We start from the raw sequence: 24,504 nt of genomic DNA on the forward strand, positions 1-24,504 counted from the left end.
GATGTCCAAGCTCCCCTCAGACAGTGCACGTCCACGCCGCCCGCGGCTGATGTCCACGCTCCACTCTGCCATGAATGAGGTTGGGAAGCTGCCCCAGCACCCTGCCATCTCAGCTCTCACCACTGCTCACCTCTCCGTTTACACCCCAACGGTCCTAAGCTGCTCTGGCGCCAGCCCGCACCCTAAGCCATGCTCTTACACCACCATGCCTCTGCCTGGAACTCCCTTCCCCTCAGCTCGCATGGCGCCCTGTGCCTCCTCTTGTTCCTGCAGATCTGCTGGTGCCAACCCAAGGCTCACCCCAACCCCGTCCCTCAGGGATCATGTGAGCCAGGAGAGGTAAACGGGGAAGGAGCTGACAGGCAGTGGCCCTGGGGAAGCTGGTTCTCGGGGAGCATAGGAAGGGGTGGAGGACTGCTCTCACTCTGTGGACTGCAGAGCACGCCACTGACTCCCTCGTGTGTGAGTAGAAACTTCCACGCTTCCCGTCACATCCACCATCTGATAGGTACTTCCCAAGCCCATGAAATAACCAGGGCCTGAGGGCCTTGCGACATCATGGGCAGAGATGTCAGGACAGGGATTTTCCTTTAAGATCCTCTGGAAACCAAAGTCCGTGGTCAGTATTTTTAAACCCTCCTAAGGAGAAACTCTGAAGGCCAAAGTATGCAAATCAGCAAGCCATCCTGGTGAGCCCTTCCGATTGGTCTGTGTGGAAGCACTGGGCAGGCCTGGCACGAGCTGGCTCCAGATAAAATTGTGCCATGCACCTGGGATGCGGGGCAGTGTTCAAAGTCCTCTCAGTAGGGAAGCACCAACTCCTCCCGCCTCCCCTCTGCTCAGCTATCACATGGCCATCGGGAACGAAGCTTCCACCAAGAGGAAAAGGGCCAGGGAGGCAAAAACGCAGGCCCGGATTTCTATAAGGTTTAACATTCAATTCAGCCCAGTCTAACTCGAGGAGGACTGACTCCTTGAGAAAAGGGAAATTCTTAAACCCCATTTCCTTCGTGGAAGTAGTACCCTGTGGGAAGAGGTACACTGTGGCTGAGAGTTCTCCCCGGTCTCGACCCTCTGTATCTCTCACCCATGTTGTTGCAGAGAAGGAAATCCACATCAAGTACTTTAATACTAGCTCAGCCTTGCTCCAAGTGTTGTCAATTCGGGTCATTCAGACACTTTCATATTTAGGGATTCTCAGTTGCTGTATTTGCTAAAAGGAGAATTCATAAAGGAATTTTAGTAAGAAACCTGGTCCACAAAGTGCTTTGGGATTCTCACACCTGAGTTACCAGCGGAAGGGGATTCAGTACAATAGTTAGGAACACCTCAGGCTCCAGAGACAGACAGATCTGGTTAAAGTCTGCCCCTACCATTTTCAAACATGCCACCCAAGCACATTACTTAGCTTTTCCAAGCCTCAGTTTTCCCCTCTGGGAAATGGGGAGATTAGTACCTTCCTCCCAGGGCTGCCGTGAGGAGTGAGAGGATGTGTACGAAGCGCCTAGCACAGAGCCTGCCAAAGAGCAAATGCTCGATAAATACTGGCTACATTTGCTATTATTAATATTTAGTAATGACGTCACTGATGTTCCTCCTCTTTGCTGAGGTCATGGTGGTCTGCTTCAAGCCAGATTCCCAATTATGCCCTCTCTCCCCCATCTCAAAAGTTCTTCTGTATGGACACACCCCAGCTGAAACCTGCCATTATGAAAATTTGCTGACATGTGCCAACGGACCATGTGTACCTGGGGACAGTGTAAAGGCACAGTGGGGTTTGGAATCACTGCTCAGGGCCATGGATTTACTCTAATCCCCTACGTTATCAGTCTGGCTCAAACACTGATAAAGTCCTCCCATGACAGCAAACGTAAAGACAGCCTGAGGTCCGCATGGAGGATTTTTATAGGAGAAAAACAAATTACACTTAAGAAAAGTGGCTTCAAACCATAAGAGACAAACTGAGGGTTGCTGGAGGGGAAGTGGGGGATGGGGGCCGGGGTAACTGGGTGATGGGCATGAAAGAGGGCACTTGATGAAATGAGCACTGCGTGTTATATGCAACTGATGAATCACTAAATTCCACCCCTGAAACAAACAATACAGTATATGTTAACTAAATTGAATTTAAGTTAAAAATTAAAAATTTAAAAAATTTAAAAATTTAAAATTTTTAAAATTGAAAAAAAAGTGCCTTCAAATCTGGATCCTTAGCATTAGTAATTCACTTCCAAATAACCTGGATTATACCAAGATGGCTTCCCTGGGCATACACCAAGCTTAAAAACTGGGTAAGTTTCTAGCATACATCTCATGATCGGAGGAGATTTAAATATACATTTTTCTCTTTTGCTGTTGTGGTGGGGTGGGGGTGGGGCGTCTCCTATGATGCCTTCCCTCCCACATGAGTTCTCCGGTGGGCACTGAAGTGGGAGCTATTGTTGAAGTCTTTCCCACACTCCATGCACTTGTAGGGTTTCTCCCCAGTGTGGATTCTCTGGTGAATAATCAGACTAGAGCTCTGGTTAAAACACTTCCCACACACTCTGCACTTATAAGGCTTCTCTCCCGTGTGAATCCGCTGGTGAGTGATAAGGTTGGAACGATCACGGAAGAACTTCCCACACTCGAGGCATTTGTAGGGCTTCTCTCCCGTGTGCACTCTCTGGTGTGTGACGAGCTTAGAGCGCTCACTGAAGCTCTTCCCACAGTCCACACACTTGTACGGCTTCTCCCCGGTGTGGGTTCGCTGGTGGTTAGCCAGCGTGGAGCTCTTACTGAAGCTTTTCCCACATTCAGCACATTCATATGGTTTCTCTCCCGTATGGATTCTTTGGTGGCTAATGAGGGCAGAGCTCTTAGAGAAGGTTCTTCCACAGTCAGAACACTGGTAAAGGTTTTTCCCTGAGTTGGTGCTGTGTGGGCCAGAATTCAAGTTCTTACTGGCACTCTGAGGTTGTTCAAGAGATGTCTCTTCTGTAGAGTTCCTGCAGTGAGCACTGAAGGATGAGCTTGGGCCCAAGTTTTCCCCAGGCTCACTGCAATGGTCAGGATTGCCTCCCAAGTGAATTCTCTGATGTTTCAGGAGGTTTGAGCTCTGGTTGAAACTTTTCCAACATTCCCCACATTTATAGGGCTTTTCCCCTGTGTGGATTCTCTGGTGGGTGACAAGATTGGAGTGATCACTAAAGCTCTTTCCACATTCAAGGCATTTGTAGGGCTTCTCTCCAGTGTGGATTCTCTGATGGGTATTGAGGTTGGAGCGGTCACTAAAGCTCTTCCCACATGCAAGGCATTTGTAGGGCTTCTCACCTGTGTGGATCCGCTGGTGGGTGATGAAGTGGGAGCTCCGATTGAAGCTCTTCACACATGTATCACACTTGTAGGGTTTCTCTGCCAAGTACAGGCCTTGATGGTCGATAAGTTTTTCTAAGTCCTCTTCAGAAGAACATTCTTCCCACTGCTCCTGGGGGGTGTTTCCCCAGTGCCCTTCACCTTCACCTTCATTTTCACTGTCTTGCCCCCAGTCAGGAGGGTGGCAAACATCCTCTCTAGTACATTCTGATAAGGCTCCAGGCAGATCCTCAAAAATATCCTGCTCCAAAATCTGGTCTTCATCCTTATGCCTCATCTCAAACCCTAAAACAGACAGAAATGCAGTTTTTCTTCATTCATTAGTTAACATCTATTTATGGACCTTGTGTCTTGTGAATTTAACATGAATTTATATCACATACTTTCTGTTCACATCTTGTAATATGACTAACATGAAACTGATCAACTTTTGGTGCATATGTAAATTTCTGACCTGCAAAGCAGAAAGCGGAGCCTGGAACATGGTGACCCCACCAACAGAGTCATGAGGCCCAGGCCATGCAGCCAGCTCGTCGGTCTCTGGCCAACTCCCCCATCCCTCTACTCAATACCGAACACTTCCTTCTTCTAGCACATTCCAAATAGTCTGCATCATGGGAAATTGAATAAACTCTAATTTCCAAGATAAATCCCAGTAAAATCTGGACCTGACTGCTTATCTCATTTGGGGGATTACACAAAGCTAGAGACTGAATCATCTGAGCAAATCACAAATGCTTTTCCTATTCATTTCCATTCTCTCTTATAGTTCAGAGACAAACAAGAAATGAGCTGGCCCCCTTGCTCTCCCTGCATGCTTCTGGATTTTGTGGGCATCAAATTACTCCCAGCTTACCGGTGTCTGGGGTATTAGGACGTGGGACTGGAGATTTGATGGCATCTTCATCTGCCATCTCATCCCAGGCCTGCTGGTCATCAGCCTCGGTACTGCTCTGCCCGGACCTAGGGAGAACTGCTGCCTCCCTGAGGGTTCCCATGGCTCTGACAGCCGTCCGAGCCCTCATCAAGGAGTCCAGCTCCTCATAGAAGGGGCACGTCCCTGGTGGGTGGCTGCTCTTGGCTTTCCGGTAGCTTCGAAGGAGGTTTTTGAATCTGTAGCGACACTGCTCCAGGGTCCGCAGGAAGCCCTGTGCACAGAGCCGCTCTGCGATGGCCCGGTACACCTGGCTGTTCTGGTGACAGGTGCGAAGCTTTTCAGAGAATGGGGACTCACTGAGAATCGTCAGGAAGGCCTTGGTCTCCTCGTAGCCCCAGTGCACACCTGCTGTCAGGAGTGAAGAGTTCAGAACTGTGAGGCATAATGAGACGTGCCTCGGTCATCAGGGTTCAGGGTCCCCTGCCCCACCAAATGCCTAGAACACAGGTCCCTCAGAAATTTTCCTGGCACCCAGGGCCCCAGCAAAGACTATTCCCTTGCTTCTCAGAGGTATGCCACGGCCTCCCACCCCACCCTCTTCTAAGAGTTGCCATTAATTCTTGAGTCTTAGCTGAAGAGGACTTAGGTGGCCACATTATACCAGGTGACCCCACTCCTCTGGCTTCAGTTGACTGGTGTGGAGAAAGGCCTCAAGCTGGGACCCAAGAGACTTTCTCAATGTCCATGCCATACACATCCTCTATTTTATGAACTTTTCTCTTAACAAACATGGTAACTGAGAATCCCTAGACATAAATGGACTTCAAACAATCTTGCAATAGCATCCACCTGAGGATGCCCTTTCCTTTGGAGGAAAAGGTGGTGGTCTGTTCTCAGGTCCTCTGCAGGTAAATCACGCAGACCAAGCGGACAGCATGGTGGAGGGGAAAACCACATAAAACTGGAGACAGGAGATCTGGGCTCTGATCCTGACTCTGCCCCTACCTCACTGCGTATCTTTAGACAAGACACTTCATCTCTTGGGCTTCTGTGTTTCCACTTGTACAGTGATTGGGTGTTTCCCAAATGTCACGTGTTCAACTCTATACCATCATGATTTCTCTGACATGTTAAGTATCTCACTCAGTATCTTTCTTTACCTAAATTTACTGTCTGTGAAATCACCAGTCGATGTGCTCATTACACATTAAAATTAAAAGTTCACTCATAACACAATAACCATCCCCACACTCCTAGTGACACACTCTGGCAAACACAGCTAACCCTTGAACAACATGGGTTTGAACTGCACAGATCCACTAATACACAGATTTGGGTTTTTATATACAGCACAGTACTGTAAATGTATTTTCTCTTATGATTTTAATAAAATTTTTTTCTCTAGCTTACTTTATTGTAAGAATACAGTATATAATACATATATAAAGTAAGTATTATTTACGGTACTGGTAAGGCTTGTGGTCCACAGTATGCACTATTAGTTAAATTTGGGGGTAGTCAAAAGTTATACGTATATTTTCGACTGAGCAGAGGGTCAGTATCCTAACCCTGCATTGTTCAAGGCTCACCTGATACTGAATTAGCTCTTTAAGGTTCCTTAAGGTTTTAAAAGTTTGCTTTTATAGCTAAGAAAACTCATTTTAGGAAACTGATCATAGGCGGCAAGAGTAGGAGTTTGGGGACAACCAAAGAAACTTAACACCTTACTCCAGTGGCATCAATCTAGACTTGCAATCCAGTCTATGCCCTGAAGTCAGGGAGCAGAGGTTTGGCTGGCAGGAGAGTTGGAATCTGGATCCACGACACCCCCTTGTTCTTACCAATACGACTCTGGAACAGAGTTGGGCCCCCTTGAATCCTGGGCTCCTGGACGGACTCATCAGCGGCCAGGTCATCACCATTACAGTCTTCTGCTGTTTCCTCAGGCTCCCAGCCTCCTTCCTCCTGCTCATCCATCTCTGCATCGCTATCCCCCAGCCTGGGGAGTGCCATAGCCTCTCCTGGGCCCTCTGTGGCTCTGATGGCTGTCCGGGCCCTCACCAGGGCCTCCAGCTCCTCATAGAAGGGGCAGGTCCCTGGTGGGTGGCTGCTCTTGGCTTTCCGGTAATTCCGTAGGAGGTTTTTGACCCTGTAGCGACACTGCTCCAGGGTCCGCAGGAAGCCCCGAGCCCTCAGCCGCTCTGCAATGGCCCTGTACACCTGGCGGTTCTGGTGACAAGTCCGGAGCTTTTCAGAGAAAGGAGACTCACTCAAAATTGCCAGGAAAGTCTTGGTCTCCTCGTAGCCCCAGTGCACACCCGACACCTTCATGTCCTCCGTGTCCCACTGGTATGGCTCCTCCCAGGCCTTTGAGTCTCTCCAGGCCAATGACTGAGCTGGTCTTATTTGCTCATTACCTGGGTTGTAATCTGCACTGTTCCTTTTTCCGGAATTTACAAAGCTTGGATGCCAAAATTCTGGTCCTTGCTCTCCCTGGCAGTTGATACTTGGTTTTGAAACTGGGGGAACTCAAACAAAAGAAAGAAGAGAAATGATTAAGTAGAAATGATACACTGAGCAGAGCATTTGTCCAAAATGCCCCTGAAAGAGATCATTTCCCTGCATGAGGCTAATGAGAAATTCCCATGCCAATTCCCCACGTTAACTGACCTGTTTGCTTTCTTCACTTGCTTTCTTTGTTGTAGTTAGGAGACAATACACAGAGTGAGTGTTACTGGTCCACAGATGGGCACCTGGCCTAAACTGGCCCAACCAGAATGAATTTAATGGTTGGAGAAAAGGTTTTCCCCTCTCTCACTCATTTGCTCTGTGTGTGTGCTTGTCTGTGTCTCTTGCTAGGAAACTTGTGAGCTCAACTGACATTGGCATCTATCTTCGATTATGACACATGATACTCCAGTGCGAAGCAGACATTGAGGACGGCAGAGCAGAGAGAAAGAACCTAGGTCCACCATGACACTGCTGAGCCACTCTGCACTATGGCTAGAGCATGCCCTCCGCTCGACTTCCAAAAACGTGAGAAAATAATTTCCTTATTTTTTAAAACACTTAGCAGCTATGTGTAGAGGACTGCTGTCCCAACAGCTCCTAGCCCTAACAAAACAGGAAGCCTTTAATTAAAATAAATATCTGAAGAAAACTAGATCAGAAGCAGCTGAGAGCTACAAGAAACTTTAGGCTTACTTGGTTCAGCATTTCCCAGTTTGCTGTGAACACTACCTTACCCAGATACCATGGTTTATGTAAAAAAGGAGTTCTACTGTCAAGAAAGCTGCCAACAAGCTTCCCGTGTCTCCCCTTAGCTCCCCTGAGAGGCACACCTAGCACTATCTCCCACTTTATCCCCTTCTTGTGTCTAACCCCTCACACTGACCCCAGGCTCTGCAGGGAAATGGTTCATTTTTGTTTGGCTCCCCGGAGACGCGCCTACTGAGACAGGTGCAGGCCATGTGGGCTTCAAGTGCTTTGAGCCCTATGATGCTTACTTCTCACTGTGGTTTAGTACATCAGTCTCATGGGTTCAGCTCACTGGAGTCTGCCCCTGAGAGATGGACCCTGTTTGCTGCAGAAAGGACTGGGTTTCTGAGACAGCCTAGGACCGCCATGGTCAATGTACTGAGGAAATGAGCCCCAAGAGGGTAGGCTCTTGGAAGCCAACCGCCAGCCTCTCTATGCAGGCAGACCCCACGCCCCCCACTCCATCCCTGCCACCAGTGCTGGCCACAGAGAGCATGTCTTCTTCCTGTGTCTCAAGTGCCAGACTTCCTAGAGCCACAAGTCTTAAGGGAGCGACGAAACATTCTTCGGGAACTGAGTGTACCAGAAACCAGACAGGATCTTCCTGAGAGGGAACTATTTCCTTACCTAGGGGCACACCATTTCCACATCTGTCTCCCGGGGGGTCCTTGCAGAACTCCTTCCCGGCGTGTCTGCCAGGGCCCAGGGCTTCCTGTGAGATGTACAAGACAAGGATGGCAATTGAAAACAGCCTGGGAACCCTAGCAGACCCCAGGAAAGGTCACGGACACAGGGAAACCATGTGTGAGCAGCATGACTGAGGAGAGGCCCAGCAGACTGGAGGCCAGGAGCGGGGCAGCGGCTAACGCCCTCCAACACATGCCCTTCTGCTGAGGGCAGGCCACGGAGAGAGGGGAGGGACGCAGGGGCACAGGCCCAGGAGAAGTCAGGACAGGAAAGAAAGGACAAACAGCAGCTTACCTGGGACTCGGCTGTCACCTCCCAATCTCCAACACTCCCCATCTTCGGGAGAGTAGGGACTCGGGGAGTGAGCACAGCTGAGGAGAAGAAAAAGTCTCTGAAACCCAAGCTCTGGTTCCCAAAAACCATCCCCTCCCAGGTCCAGCTTTCCAAAGGCCATGCTTGCATCAAGCTGAGACTGCCTGGCTAGCCAGGTCAGATTTTCCCCTTTTACTTCCCTTCTGGAGTGTCTGGTTCCGAAGCAGGCCTGAGAGAGGGCTGTGTGTAAGATGCCAGCTCAAACTCCTATGATCACCAAATGGCCCCAAGCCAACCTGAACGTGCTGCGTGATTCAGCTCAGTGGGGCGTGCCAACATCGCTCAGAGCTTCCTCTTCTTGCACAATGTTCACCTGCCTTACCTCGCAGCGTGGCCATCAGACACCATTCTACCCCTTGCCTTGAATTCTTCACGTCCCTCCTCCCCGTGTGCCCTTCCTTACCCGCTCTAACCCTCTCCCCTCTTCCTTCCTTTTCCCTGATTCTTGGTACTCACCACTCTCTCTCAAGGGCTGTGGCACCATCTTGGTGTCTAGATGCTTGGGAAGGTCAGGACATGAATTCTTCACCCACTGCTTCTGGCACTGTGCCTCAGGCCAGTGATTCACTGGCTGCAGCTGACAACGCTGAGATTCTTGCACTGCCTTTAAGGACCTGGTCTCTTCTGCACACAAGTCCAATTCCTACACACAGACAGTCAAAATTCCCAATCATCAGTTCAATAAGACCAATTTTGCTAGGGCAGGGAATGCTCTTTTGAGTACAGCTGTGGTCCAGAAGTTCACAGGCTCATTTTAAGATTCAAAGATGACTATGTATGACAACAAAGCCATGAGACCGACATGAGTAAACAGACCAGCACTGATATCACCAAATGACTACTGTTTTGTTCAACACAGGGAGGCTATGCAAGTGTCTCAATGAGGCTGCTACTGTTCCAGACATTTTTGAATCATAAAGAGATAAATCATGTAACATGATTTTATGACATTAAAACATAATCTCTAGATGTCAAAAACAGGCAGTTTCATTTTTAAGGTATCAAAAAAAGATAAAAGTTAACCAGGTATCTGTCAAAAGATAAAAAGAGATATAACAATAACTTTAAATATAATTGCTCTAAATATTCCTGTTGCGAGGCAAGGAAAATTCAAAAATAAACATAAGAGAAAGGAGAGGCAAACAACTACAGATGGAATTTTAAAATGGAATAAAAGTACGTGCTGTTTGAGAGAGGTCCATCTACTCTTAAAACAGAAGGAGAAGCAGAGAGGAGGCACTGTAACTCAAAAGGAAAACAGAAGAGGTAATTTCGATTTCAATGCAGAAGTTCAGGCAGAAAAGCCCCTCAGAGACAGAGCACACATATATGAAATAAGAAGGAATAATCAATTAAGAGAGGACATTACCCAACACAGCATTATCAATCATAAAGCTCATTTCTTATCCGTCTGTCGGTTCCAAATTCAGAGATGGAGGTGGAGATGTTATTTGCCCGCCCTAAAACCCCAACAAGTAACAATCTCATTGCCTTACAGAAACTTTAAAAAATGTGTGTCAATGTCTTCATAGATATTTTCAATACTCAGGTGGTTTCAAAAATAGAAACTATGAAGGTCTAGTTAGTGAAAACAGCCCATCCCATCTGCCCAGTGTCTTCCTTCTCCCCACTCCTCCCCACAGGAAACCACTGCTCTGCATCCTTTCGGTTTCTGTATATATAAGCATCTATGAATACAGATTCTTATTTCTTCCCTATTTTTATATAAAACATAGCAATTATATACATTGCTCTGAACCTCATTTTTTGATTCAAAATAATAACATCCACCTTCATCAACTTAGTGAGTTTGTGAAACCTGTAACTCCAAAACTCTTTTGGCTGATCTGAAAACTCCAATCTTCTCCCCAAAACGGGGATGTTTATCCTTAAGATATATAGGACCGGGCCATAAGCATAAAAAGCCATTCCAGATGAGGCCGTCCACCAATGTAGTGTGTGGTTCACAGGGAGAAAACATCTGCTTACCGCCTTCTTCCGTGGCTGTTTCAGGAAAAACCAAATCAGCCTCTGTTTGTTACAGCCATAATGTTACCATCCGCAGAGAAACTGTGTGACTACGCTCCATAACAATCCTCACTCCCAGCCCGGGCTCCTCCAACTACTGCCACACCTAAGCAAAGATTCTGAGTCCACGGATGGCAATTGTAGACACAGAAAGAAGAAGATTCAAGTGACAAGGAGAAGGAAAGAATCAACAGAATACTAGTTGGGGTATGGATGAATAAAGAACCCACCAAAAATGCCTGTGCACCACACAAAAGCCTGCACATGGATGTTTACACAAAAGCGTACACATGGATGTTTATAGCAGTTTTACTCCTGATTGCCAAAACTTAGAAGCACCCAAGATGTCCTTCAGTAGGTGAATAAACTGCAGTACATCCAGATGATGGAATATTACTGTGCTAAAAAGAAATGAGTTATCAGGCCATGAAGACACATGGAGGAACTTTAAATGCATTACTCAGTGAAAGAAGCCAATCTGAAAAGGCCACATACATCCTGTATGATTCCAACTATGTGACACCTTGGAAGAGGCAAAACTATGAAGACAGTAAAAAGATCAGTGGTTGCTAGGGGTTTGGGGAAGGGAAGGATAAATATGCAGAGCACAGAGGATTTTTAGGGCAGTGAAACCACCTTCTTTGATACTATAATGGTGGATACATGTTGTTATACATTTGTCAAAATCCACACAACTACAACCCTAAGAGTGACATCCAATGTAAACTATGGACTTTGGGTGATAATGACGTGTCCATGTAAGTTTACCGATCATGACAGGTGCGCCACTCTGGTGGGGAATGATGTGCATGTGGGCTGGGGGGACAGGGGGCATATGAGAAATCTGGGCACTTTCTGCTCAGTTTGGCTGTGAACCTAAAACTGCTCTAAAAAATAAAGTCTAGGGCGCCTGGGCAGCTCAGTTGGTTAAGCGACTGCCTTCGGCTCAGGTCATGATCCTGGCGTCCCGGGATCGAGTCCCGCATCGGGCTCCCTGCTCGGCAGGGAGTCTGCTTCTCCCTCTGACCCTTCCCCCTCTCATGTGCTCTCTCTCTCTCATTCTTTCTCTCAAATAAATAATCTTTAAAAAAAATAAAATAAAATAAAAAAATAAAAAATAAAGTATTTTTTTTTTAAATGCCTATGCACCTGATGGGGAGAGAGGTTCTGGAAGAGGTGACGACAGAATCAACAAGCCAAAACCCACCCAACAGCAGAGCTGAAAGATCTCTTTGAGGAAAATATCTTGGACATTTAACCCAGCAGCACCGCTTTTTCCAGGCAGTTCTCTCTGAGGAACCTAGTTAGCTGGTTAAGTCTTGGAAAATTTTCACTTGCAGAAAATGTAACTGAGCCAGGTACCCTGCAGTGTAATCACAAGCTGTAACATCTGTGGGGGCAGGGAGCTCCTTTCCTACTTATCCATTTGTTTGGACATCTGTGAGCACTCAAGAGCAGGGAGAAAGTTAAAAAATAAAAATAAAAGTCACAGGAAGATAATACATCATAGAGAACGTTCCATTACCTTACTTTTTTTTCCCCAATTTTAGAAGCAGTCCAATCTTGCCTCAGCTCATAGGGGTATAATTTGAGAACTCTTGGTCTAATCCAACCCTCTCATTTTACACATAAAGAGTCATAAAGACCCTGATTTAAATTGATCCTCATCTCTGGGTCTCAAGGTCTTCATCTTCCAGCTCTGAAGTCCTAAGACTTCCATTTGTTTTTTCACTGCTACTTAAGATGAATAGCTGGTTTCTTTACAAGAAATAATATGGGAGGGTGGGCTGGCATATTCAAATACGGTACACTCTCTCATACTTAGTTCTGTAACTTCAAATAGGACACTTTCTGTGTCTTCAGTTTGTAAAGGAATCCAAAAAACCAACCCACAGACCACAAACCGTTCTTCCCCTGATCTCACATTCCAGAGCTTTACCTTTTACAGAAAACCCCTGCCATTTGCAAGGGATGTTCTCAAACCTATAATTTCCCCCAACAAAATGTGATTAACTATAACATCAAAAAACTACTGACCATGTAACCAGGGGAAGCAACAGGGTTCTGCTGAGATGAAGGTTCTGGGTAGCTGGCTCAGCCCGTAGCCAGCTCAAGGACTTTGTTCCACATATACCAGCTCCAAAAGCAGGATTCAAAAAAAAAAAAAAAAAAAAAAAAAATGGTGCCACAGAAAAATTATCAATGACATCATGGGCCTTCAGTCTCTTGCAAACTATTGAAACTGTGAATGTTAAATCCACGATGCTTTCACTTCCCTTATCTCGGCTCTACCACTTACTTACATAAATCTAGACAAGTTCCTTACCTCTTTGAGCCTCTATTCACACAGCTGAAAAATGGTGGCAGAACAGCACCTACCTTCTTGGGCTGCTGTGTTGATGAGATGAGCAGTACATATAGAAAGCTGAGAACGGTGTCTGACACACAGTGAGTGCTCAGGAAATATCAGTTACTAACCCATTTGAGCCTCATGCCTCAGAGGTATTTTAGTTCCCATGGTTTGGCAGATGAGGCATCTGTCGTGTCATAGAAAGAACATCAACCTTGGAACCTGAGGATCTACGTTTAGGCTCCGGTTCTTACTGACTGAGCTCTGCAAGCCACCTGAGTTTGGGGGCCTTAGTTTAATCTACACAATGAGGATGATGATGCTACGTCTGTCCACCCAGATTTCTGCTATAAGCACCCAAAGATTTCATCACATGTGAATCATAATACAAATCATCCACACTATGAATACGGTCCCAGGAGGCAATCTGGGCAGTGGTTCTGAACGTGGTCTTCAGCATCAGGCTGCCTGAACATGCTCTATTGTCTGGGGCTGTGTGACCTCAAGCCGACCACCTAGCTATCCTCTGCCTCAGTTTCCTCATCGGTAAAATCAGGGTAACAGTACCAATCTCATTAAACCTTTGACAGGATTAGATGAGTTAATACATGGAAAGCACTGAGAACAGTATCAGGTACGCAGCAGTGCTCAGTAAATGTCAGCCGGTCAATAACAACAACAATCACGATTATTACCACTGCGGTTTCAGCAATCATTAAGCTAATCACAGCCCCGCTGCCCTGCCTGACCCACTCCTTGGAGGACAGACTGTTCGCCTCACCCTCTGGCCTGCAGCCCGGACTTCTCGGTGCCAATCCTCCACCAGGGCCACTGCCTCCTCGCCACTCTCAGGGTGGCGTGCCTGCACCCAGGCCTGGACCTCCCTGGGTAAGATAGTCAGGAACTGCTCCAGCACCAGCAGCTCCAGGATCTGCTCTTTGAGGCGGATCTCCGGCCGCAGCCAGTGACAGCAGAGCGCCCAGAGCTGGCTGAAGGCTTCATGGGGTCCCGCCGCATCCCTGTACCGGAACTGCCTGAAGCGCTGGCGGGAGGCCTCGGGGCCAGGGACGGGGTCACGGTCCTCCTCCCGGAGTCTGGATTCTGATCTCCAAGAGTCCCCCTCCAATTTCACAATCAGGAGTTCTTCAGGCTCCGGTCGGGGAGAGGCCTCGGTCTGGGGTTCTAGGGCCACGGCCATGGTTGGTGCTGGATACCTCGCTTCAGCTGGACTGTTCTTGTTTAACGTCTTCCTGCATCTAAGGCGTGTCCTTCAAGGGGCTCCTAGGAGAGGCAATGCTCCCTAAGGCTCTGAAGGCAGAGAGACAAAGGACAGTGTAAGAGGACCCCCGTACCTTCCACTGCCTTTGCCTGCGGCGGGGGTGCTAAGAGAGGAATATGCATAAGCGGGGACCCAAGCCAGCAGCCAGCAAGCCTTGGAGGACAGCACAGTATGAAGTCCTCTGGGATGTGCCAGAACACTGTATTCTGGCATCAAAGCCTTCATCATTAAGCATGCCTGCCTTCCTCTACGCATGCCCAAAGTCTGACCTTTCCTCAAGGTGGGTTCCAAATGTCACCCCCTTCATAAGGCCTTTTTTCCCAGACCTTCAACTCTCCCCTAAAGGTGCTCTCCTCACAAAATCCTCTCAATCCACACTCCCTCTTGGCCAACCCATCCATTTGGCATTTTTCACCATCTCAAAACTGATGACTCCCAAAACTCCCGCCAGGACCTGCCACCACACCTCCAGACCCCAAATCCAACCATCTACAGGACATTTCCACTTGACTGTCTACTAGGCACCTCAAACTCAGTGGGCCACAAACTAAATTCATCTTTTTCTCCCACAAACCTGTCCTTCTGGAGCTCTCGACCTCGCCAAGGCACCACCTTCTTTTTTTTCTTTTAAGATTTTCTTTGTTTATTTGAGAGAGAGAGAACACACAAGCAGGGGGGGAAGGGGAGAGAGAGGAGAAGCAGGCTCCCCACTGAGCAGGGAGCCCGATGAGGGGCTCGATCCCAGGACCCTAGGATCATGACCTGGACCAAAGACAGACATCCAACCAACTGAGCCACCCAGGCATCCCAAGGCACCACCTTCTATCAAGTTACCCACACCAGAAACCTGGTCATCATCTCTCTCCAACATCCCCCACATCCAATTCATTACCAAGCTGTGCCCTCCTGGCCTTCTAGGAATCTATACCCCCAATGCCACTACTTCGAGCCAGTGAGTAGCCATGCTTTTCACTGCATCAGCCTTCTAACTCATGTCCCTGCCTGCTCTCCCCTCACCCCAACCCGAGGTTCTTCACACAACAACCAGACTAGCTCCAAGTCTGACCAGGTCACTTCCTGCTAAATACCCTTGGGTGACCTCCCACATCCCTCAGGATCAAGTGCAAACCTTGCCTACGTCCCCACCTCATCTCTTTGCCACACTCCCGCTGGTCAGGGCGTTCCAGCCGCAGACCTCTGAACCCTCCCACGGGCTGTCAGCAGTCTCCTTTGGGAAGTGTTCTCCCTTTCTTCACCAAGCTAGGTCTCAGCTTCAATTATACTTTTTCCAAGAGGCCCTCCCTGTGCCCTGAAACAAGATTCAGTCCTTCCTGTGCCACCACCTTCTACACCACCTACATTTGCTCCGTTGTTCTCTTACCCACGAGATCATAAGCTTCCTAGCACAGTGCTCAGCACACGCAGGAAGTGCTCAATAAACAGACAATGGTCAACTCACGATGGTGACGTGTCATGAAGCAAGAGTTAAAATTAATCCCCTGCTGCACACACTAGATTTTTTTTTTAATGACCTTCTTGCTCATGCCAGAAGGAATTCTCTTCTCTTTATTTCCATCAATGTCACACAGGACACATTCTATGTTGTGTTACAGGGGTGTGTGTGTGGCCCCACACGGATGACAGCCGGAGGACAGGACTATAGTTTGCCCCTTCCCTCCCCTACCCCCAAAATAAGCGTGGTGCACGATGCACAGGAGGCTCTGAGTAAATGCTTGCGGAGTGGACATCTGGGGTTGCTTCTTTTACACAATGAAGACTGACGACACTCATGCTGGCTTATCTGGAAAAATGAGCTCCTTGTGTCATTCCCAACAAGTCCAGATGACATAAAAAACACCCACTCAAAGGAGGCTATTAGCTACCCCCAAGTGGGAATGACACAGCTGAACTGAGAATGGAGGGGGGTAGTATTTAGATTTTAGGCCATCTGACTGGACTGCCCAGAAACAAGGCAAGGACAATGCAAAATAAAGCCTCGTCCTGAAGACCTCCACATACACAAGGAGGCTAGGAACAAAACGCATGAGCACCTGGCAACCTCCTCTTTGTCCTTCAGCTACCAGGTCATGCCCTTGTCATGCCCTGCCCCCATCCCTGCTCTCCCAGAATCACCGCCCCACACCCATGTCCCAAAGCAGTTGGCACATGCCTCTACTATAGGTGTCCTTCTACACCATTGTAGTTCCCTGTTCTGACCTCTGACAGCCCCACTGCATTGTATTATTAGGGCCAGGACTCTATTTTACCCATTTCTGTATCCACAGTGCCTAACAAATAGCAGGGCCATTTGCTGTTTTGTTGCCTTTTATGAAAATGGTTAAATCTGGTACATCAAAAGCCTAAGGGGCTATGCAAGGTCCATCATTTATACTAAGCTAAAGAATTAACTCTTCATGAAATTTCTTTTGTAACCACAACCTTAATCATGCACTAGTCCAAAACCTTTTGTGGTGCTCTCTCGCACAAGTCATTCACCACCAGTCATTTACAGAGTCCTACTGTGCACCCACACTGTCCTGGTAGCTGGAGAGCCACCAGTAACTGGGACAGATGGTCTCTACCTTCATGAAAGTTACGCTGTCATGAGAGAGACAGTCAATAAGTAGCAAAGAAGTCTGCACTCCTGCACCGAGAGAACAACATTACAACAAAATAGGCAATTAGTAGTTTTGCCAGGCCCAAAGCCCAGGGTCTCAGGTAATAGGTATTTTCTTCTGGGAAGACTTGAAAGTCCCAAAGGTTAGTTTCAAATACAAATCTGAAAGCTTTTTCTGCTACTCTCTTAGATAATGAATAGTGGCCTATCCACAGAGGGAGGTCAATACAGTCAGCAAATAGCAGGGTGACTTTACACAGAGCTGATGGAAAAAAAGAGACAAGGGCATTCAACAGTCCTAAGACGACCACAAGGATCCGGGCCACTCGAGGATCAGCAAACTCAAAGAGTACCCATCTACTGAGTGCCCATGAGGCGCCAGCCTGCTGCGAAGTGTTCCACCTTCATAATCTCACTGAATCCTCCAGGCAAGCAAGAGGGTGTCATTGGTGTGGAGCCGTACTACACTGATCTGTAACTTACACATGTGAAACTGCATGCAAACACCGGAAAGAGAAAGAAAGCACGTAATTTAAACAGTGCAGTCAGTTCCATTCACTAGGTGTCTGTTCCAGAATGAGCATGACTTTCCTGGTCCCCAGGGTGGTCTGAGTTCCCTCAGTCCTTCCTTTCCAGGCTGTGAGCAAAGTATGTTTCATACGGCCGGTCCCTAAACACAGGCCAACTCTTTCATCTGACATTCAAACAAGGAAACCCAGCTGCGCTGGTTAGCTTATTGAAAGGCAGTGTGTTGGTTTCTAAATGGCTCCTTGCCAAAGGATTTTCAAGCTGAATGTGATTTTTGGCTAAATGTGATTTCCACCTTCTGTGCTGAGTTTAGAATATAATTATCTTGTAACGTATGAGTCCACATCCTCAATTTACATATAGGGAACCGAGCTTCTATGAAAAGACTCACTTAAAGTCACACAACTAGCAAGCAGCAGAGTTGGGACTCAGCCAAGATTCATTCTTTCACTCGTTTTCCTTAACTGCACCATACAGCTTCCTCTAGGTTTGCCAATCACCCAAACTCCTGAGAAGATGGTATGAGAGTGGAAAGAACATTAAGGCAGGAGGGAGCAAATCAGGGTTCCAGTTCCACTCATGCCATTATCAGCTGTGTGACTTTGGACAGGTCATGTGGCCTCTGCAGCTTACAGCTTGACCCTACTCAGCGCTTGCCCCCGATTCCCCAATTAGTATGATGGGAGCAGAGCAAAGGGAGAGGAAGACTAGAATCAGTGGCTACACATTTAAATGGCTACAGGGGCCAGGGAATGTAAATGGGTACATGAGTGGAGCGGGGGCTGTGACTAACTATGGAGCACTAGAGAGAACACTGGCCCAGTTCCCAGGCCTTCTATTTTTTCCAAGAGAAGCTAACTCTGGATTTTTAAATATTGGCAACCAACTCAAAATTGTTTCAAACACCAGGACTAAATAGAGGATGATGACAGGCTTCTTTCAGCATGGGCTGTCATCACCTTACCATCTTTCAGCTAAATGATCTCAAAGGTCTCTTCCAATATCCTAGAAGACCTAGAAAGGGTACAGATTCCCCCTAAGCAATGAGGGATCGGTGTTGACTGGGTCAGGATCCCTTTACAAACACAGGGAAGCTGAGAGGTATCCTGGCTCCTGGGGTATTAAGTGTGGATGTGGACATAAGGAGCCCACCCGCTGACCAGTGAGTTGGTAAGAGATCTGCCCCAATCCCATGGCAAAAGCCAAGACTGGTCTGTGACTTCCAAAGAAGAAACCAGGAGTCCCCAAAGGCTGTCAAGCTTACTGGGCTGATGGTCCAGGCTACTGCTTAAAGTAACTTGACCTCACATTTAAGGGATTAAACCAGGGAGAGCAAATGGGTTTCACATAAAGCACCAACGTCAGTCAACTGCAGTAAGGACTCTGAAACCCGTGTCAATATGTGTTGTCACCAATTAGCTATAACCACCAGACACAGGAAGGAGAAGCGGCAGCACACATTCTATGTATTTGCCACCCCTGGCTTAAACTCCCATAGGTAATGAATCAGCACCCAGCAAAGACAGCCCTGACAGGCAGGAGAAGATTAAAAGCTCATGCCCCTAGAAACCCACCGGAAGTAGCAGCCTTCAAGACTGGTATAGCAAAGCTCACCCTAGATTGTCATTATTCACACATGCATCAAGTATTCAAGTGTTTACTGATTTACTTGATTTACATCAAGTATTTACAACCCTAGGCTGGACAATAAGGAAATGGAGGTGACTAGGAAACTGTCTCTGTCCTGGAGATGCTTATGGTCAAGTGGAGGAGACTAAAAAAAAAAAAAAGTCACAGACAATTATGATCAAATGTGGTAAATGCAGTAAAAAGGTCTGTGGGAACTGGGGTTGGGGTGTGACTTAATCTGCTTAAGGGAACTGAACAAAGTAACATTCGGGTTCTCTTGGCAGACAATGGGGTGACAAAGACCATACCTAACGGTGGAAAACTAAACAGCCTCTCCAAGAGATGGGGAAAACCAACCAGTCCTGGAGCATGGGGTGCACAGGATTAGGCTGCAGAGAGAGTTTATGAGAGTCTTGACCATCAGGCTAAGGTGTCTGGACTTAATTCTACAGGCGATGGGAGCCAAGAAGGTTTTTGAGCAGAAGGCACAGTCAGATTTGTGGGTTAAATAGATGACGCTAGCTACAATGTGTCTGTCCAGGCTGGGGAGGTGAAGAGGTGGGAGGCTTCAGCAAAAAACCCGACCAGAAAGGGACTGGCTGATTCAGGACACATTAAGGAAACAGAGGGATCTGAAGATCCTGGATGTGGAAGAATGCAAGAAGAATCAGAGGGTGCCTGGCTAAAGTGGACGACGGTGCCATTCACTTCCATCAGGCAGAAGGAAAGAAAGAGCACTGGTTTGGGGCCGAACACAATAGCCAGTCCCACCTACTGGGTTCCAGAGGTCACAACCATTAGGGAAAGTGTAAGGGGGTATCAAATCGGCTGTTTGTCGAGGCGGTCAGGTAGAGGCTGGAACACTATTTTTAAGGTCGGGCTTCAAGCTCAGGCCCTTTTCTCTTCACTTCTTGCCAGGGCCCGAGAACCCTCTATCCTTCCATCTGTGGTCTCCAGACCCTTCTAGGACTCTACCGCCTCCAGAACTTCTCACGGTCTCCTCACCTAAAGACCTTTCTACGAACCTCCTCACTCCCAGGGTGTTCTATCTCCCCGTTCATCCCCGACCCTTCTATGACCCTTCCCATCTCCGGACGCTTCATCCTCTGGCCGCCCTCACCCCCACCCCCACAGAAAAGCTTCTTTCTCCCCTCTCACTTTCCCTGCCCTCCCTGGGACACCACCACCTCCTAAGCCTCCATCCCAGAGCCTGAGTCTCAACTGCCCCCGCCCCGCCACCCGGACTCACCCACCGAGACACCCACTTCACCAACAGGGCGGAAGTGCTCCGGGGTTCGCGCAGGGAATGCTGGGACGCGGAGTCCGCACCGCGCCACCCCGGGAATGGAGCCTCTGAGACTACAACTCCCAGAAGGCACCGCGCGAGCGCCGGTGGGCGGCCCCCTCCGTTTGCTGCTTGTCAGATGTCATCAGCCAATAGATGTGTCATCTTCTCCCGGTCGCGGGCGCCGGAACAAATCGGAAAAAGGGTCTATTTGTGGGGGCGGAGCCTGTCACGATCCCGGTCCTTCTACAGGCTCCGAGATTATGGCACCGCCCAGTGGGCGAGCACTCCAGCCAAAGGGGCGGGGCCTGCTGCAGGAAAGAGCGGGGAGCAGTGGGCCGGGAGAGGTCACAGCAGAAACTAGGAGAAATAGAGAGGGTGACTGGTGGACCGGAGAGAGTTGGGCAATTGTAGGTTCAATTTCCAGCTCACAGTTAAGCCACGTGATTTTGGATCGATGGTGAACTTCGCGTTCTTCACCTGCAAAGTGAGGATAATAATAGCATCTGTTCGCCGGGTTTTTGTGAGGCTTCAATGAGATAATACACCTAAGACGATTAAATCAGGGCCTGGGTCCTAATAATACACAGCGAATGTTAGCCATTATTATGTAAATCAGTACAGAGCTTGGCACTTCGTGGGTGTTGGAAAAATGTTAATCATTATTTGAATAATAATAATCAGAATAATTTCAATATAAATGCAGTTGCTTTGTACAATTATGAATACTTAGTGATATGAGCAATCTAATATGGGGTTGAGCATGTGGGTTTTGCAGTCAGGCATGGATCCAAATCCCAGCCCAACCACTCCTGTAGCTGTGTGACCTCGAATGTATTACTGCATCTCTTTTGTGTTAGGTTTTCGCATCTGTAAAATGCAGGTGATATAATAGAACCTACATCGCAGAGTGTTGTGAAGATGAAATGAGGTAATGCAGGTAAAGCATGGTCTCTGGAATCAAGCTGCTTGTGTCTGAAGCGTCTTTCAAATGCAGGATGTAGGTTTTGCCACTCACTAGTTCTAAAACCTCGGGCAAATCACTCAACTTCTTTGTGCCTCAGTTTCCTTATCTGTAAAATGGGAATTATCATAATGGCATCTACCTCATAGGGTTTGTGAGAGGAATAAATGGGGAAAAGTTTGTAAAGGACTTGGCACAGGCAGGGCAGAAGGAGTTTAATAATCATTAGCTATTATTATTTTTACTAATGGGTATGAGACTTTGGGGAAAGTAGTAGTACCTAGCAATATAGCAAGTGCTCAATACATGTTGGCTCTTGTTAAAAATTAGGGGAATTCTATATTTTAGTTTTAAAGCCCCAGTTCCTCCTCATGTTCAAAGTGAAACATGTTCCAACTTACAGAACTCATGGGATTGTGCTCAGTGAACATAATAGTGACCTGTATACCGCTCCTTGCTATTTAAGTCTTTCAGCAGCCCATGAGGCTGGTATTATTACCTCCAGTTTACAAGGAGGAAATGGGGGCTTACACGGATGAAGTGGCCTGCTCAAGATCACATGGTAAGTGTCAGACTGGAATTTGAACCGCTGGCCGTGACTGCAAAGGTTTCTTCTGGGCTCCACACTGATAGGGAAAAGATCACGGTTGGAGAAGGGTGGGGGTTGAGGAGTGAGAGAGACCTTGTGTCAGACATTTGAGAGAGTGTCAGGATCTGAAGCTGGAAAGGCAGGATTTGCCAGGCAAAGGATGGCCAGCCACTTCAGGATCATGTGTTGGAAAGACCTGTGGTGAGGTTGTACAGAGAGAGAAAAACACCATTAAACACAAGAGGGCGCCCTTCACCCTAAATCCAGCCTGGAATTGTTTGATGGTTTCCCTTAGCTTTTTTCTGATTAAAGCCTGACATTTTACAGAAGAGGAACACTAAGTCCCTAAGAGGCCACGTGCCCTGCCCAATGTCACATAAAAATAATCAGTAGCCTTAACCAGACCCCAGTTCACTGCATCACTATCCACCAAGATTTTTTTCTCACCACAATTGTCTACAAGAATCCCCTTTGTGCTGGGCCAGCACTAGGCTCTAAGGATGCAGAGATGAATCAAACTGGTCCTGGTCCCCAAACCTTCCAGATTGAATTTCCCCAAGATCTCCAAACTTTCCAGATCAAATTTCCTATTAGTAAATTAGTATTGCTTCCTATTAGTAAAATAGTTTTGAACACACACTCCCAACATATGTGTATTTATTTACTTATAAATGGTATACATACATGTAGTACATATGTACTTACACAGAAAGCTAACTTTTATTGAACATTTATAATGCATCACGAGGTCCTGCTCTCAGTGCTTTATACATATTAATTCACTTAATCTTCACAAAACCCTCTGAGCAAGAGTCTAATACTATCCCATATTACAGAAGAGGAAACTGAGGTACAGAAGTTAAGTAACATAAAACCATATGGTTAAAAAACCGGCAATCTAGCTTCAGAATAAAATGAGATCGAAAAATAGAAATTTAAGTCTTAACATTTTTTCTAAACCCCTGTGTCATCTTGTGCACATCTCTTTGGAGACCAGTGCTTGAGGGGCCCCCAGACCTGTGCTGGTGAGTACAGTGTGACCAGTACTTTGAGAAAGGGAAGTGCAGGAAGCTATGGGACCCAGAGGCAGCAGCTTACCTAGCCTGCGAGGTCAAGAAGGGCTTCTGGAGAAAGTGATGGCTAAGCTAAATCTGAAAAGATATGTAGTAGTTTCCCCAGAGGAGAGAAATTGGGGGAAAGGTGTTTCTGGGCGAACGAGCAGTGCATGCAAAGGCCCAGGGGCAAGAGCACATGGTGTTCTGGGAGCTCCAAGTAGTTTAGCGTGGCTGGACACTGAGTGCCAAGGGACTGGATTTCTCCTCCCAGTGTTGTTATGAGGTTCAAACAAGACCATAGGTATGACCATGCCTTTGTGTCTTTGCTGAGGGAATAGGCAATCAGTCTGCTGCCTCCTGGGCAGCATCCCAGCTTTTCCGTCCTCAGCTGCCAATTCCTCTATAACCCAGATGGCAAAAGGGGCCCCTCTGCCCCTTGAAGATCTGATTTGAACTTGGCCTGGACTCCATTCCACAGCTGAGGACTGCTCACAGCCCTCCCTCCTTCCCCAAAGCCTCCATGAATTTCCAACTTTATTTCCTCTGAGCTACAGTTTCCATGACCCCAGCCCCTTCACCTCCTGCCTCATGTGGATTTCCATCAAAAACAAAAAGTCCAATTAAGCCAAGCATTTCATGGAGTTAGTAAATTTACTAAGGATTTGGAGATCTTGAGATCACATCACATACTGCATGGCCACCTGCCATCTCCCAATTTTCTCATTCAGAGGCTCATCCAGAGCCTTCTCAAAGCCTGTGCTCCCAAAATCAGCTGATCCTCCCGACACATGCAGCACCCCCACCTCCCACCAGAAGCTGAGTTCAGTCTCGTGTACCCACATGTACCACTATCTCCCTGCCAGGCTGGCTTGCTTTTCCTATCCCAATCTCCAACATGCACACACCCACTCTAGCCCAACCCAGGCTGCCCTACTCTGCTCCCCAGCCAAGCCCAGAAGCCTTCCTTTCTTTCATTTTCCCTGGGCCACACACAAAAGTCCCCTCTGCAGAGCAGCCAGGCCCGTCCATGGTAGCTGGGGAAGTGGTGGTGGGAGACAGGTTCCAGGAAGACCAGCAGCAGCACTGGGGGATGGGGGAGCTGCCAGCCTGAGGAAGGTAGCCAGGCGGGGAGCTCCAAGAGGCTATGTGGGCTGTGTGGGAGCTGGTGACTCAGTACACAGTGTGACCCGGCTGCTTGCCATGCTATCTGCCACATTGTCAGCCACATCCTTGCCTGCCTCACAATCCTGCTTGGAGAGGCAGAGGCACGGCCCCTGCCCAGCAAGAAGGCCACTCTCCAGAGTAGACAGCAGCTCCTGCACCACCCAGCCCTGGTCTTGCCTGGGGTGGGATACAAACACATCATAGAGGAACCTCTTACCCTCAGCCTTCCAACCCCTCAGACCCGGCAGCCAGGCCCTGAACAAGGCTGGAGATAGAGAATCTAGGAGTTTCTGGCTTCATGTAGGAGGAGCTAAGAGATCAGCAGAAGCTACAGGCAGAGCAACCCCAAAAGAGTTCCAACCCCAAAGTTTTGGGACAGCGGCTCCAGAGAGAGGAGAAAAGGGGATTCTTGGGGGTGGTCCCCAGCTTCTGGCCAGCACAGCCTATGTGATATAATGTGCATCTATG

General features: G+C 47.8%; 1 protein-coding gene across 7 annotated transcripts; it reads right to left on the bottom strand.

Moving 5' to 3' along the window:
* Nucleotides 1–1,882: 1,882 nt before the first annotated feature.
* On the bottom strand, nt 1,883–20,280 carry ZSCAN20 (zinc finger and SCAN domain containing 20). 7 transcript variants are annotated; one of them, XM_025856888.2, is made up of 8 exons: nt 20,229–20,280; nt 13,708–14,234; nt 9,005–9,191; nt 8,471–8,547; nt 8,117–8,201; nt 6,073–6,759; nt 4,211–4,636; nt 1,883–3,639 (listed from the first exon to the last, which is right to left on the bottom strand). In XM_025856888.2, the coding sequence occupies exons 2-8, from the start codon at nt 14,122–14,124 to the stop codon at nt 2,384–2,386; spliced, it is 3,135 nt and encodes a 1,044-aa protein (XP_025712673.1). In that variant the 5' UTR covers nt 14,125–14,234; nt 20,229–20,280; the 3' UTR covers nt 1,883–2,383. The 7 variants fall into 7 exon arrangements, with proteins under 7 accessions (XP_025712673.1, XP_025712671.1, XP_025712672.1 ...); XM_025856886.2 differs by having other exon boundaries at nt 4,211–4,639; XM_025856887.2 differs by having other exon boundaries at nt 4,211–4,639; nt 20,233–20,278.
* Between the last annotated feature and the right edge of the window lie 4,224 nt (nt 20,281–24,504).

The sequence above is a fragment of the Callorhinus ursinus genome, unplaced genomic scaffold (genome assembly GCF_003265705.2).
Source record: "Callorhinus ursinus isolate GAN/ISIS: 27379988/994484 unplaced genomic scaffold, GSC_fseal_2.0 scaffold18, whole genome shotgun sequence".
Classification (NCBI taxonomy): Eukaryota; Metazoa; Chordata; class Mammalia; order Carnivora; family Otariidae; genus Callorhinus; species Callorhinus ursinus.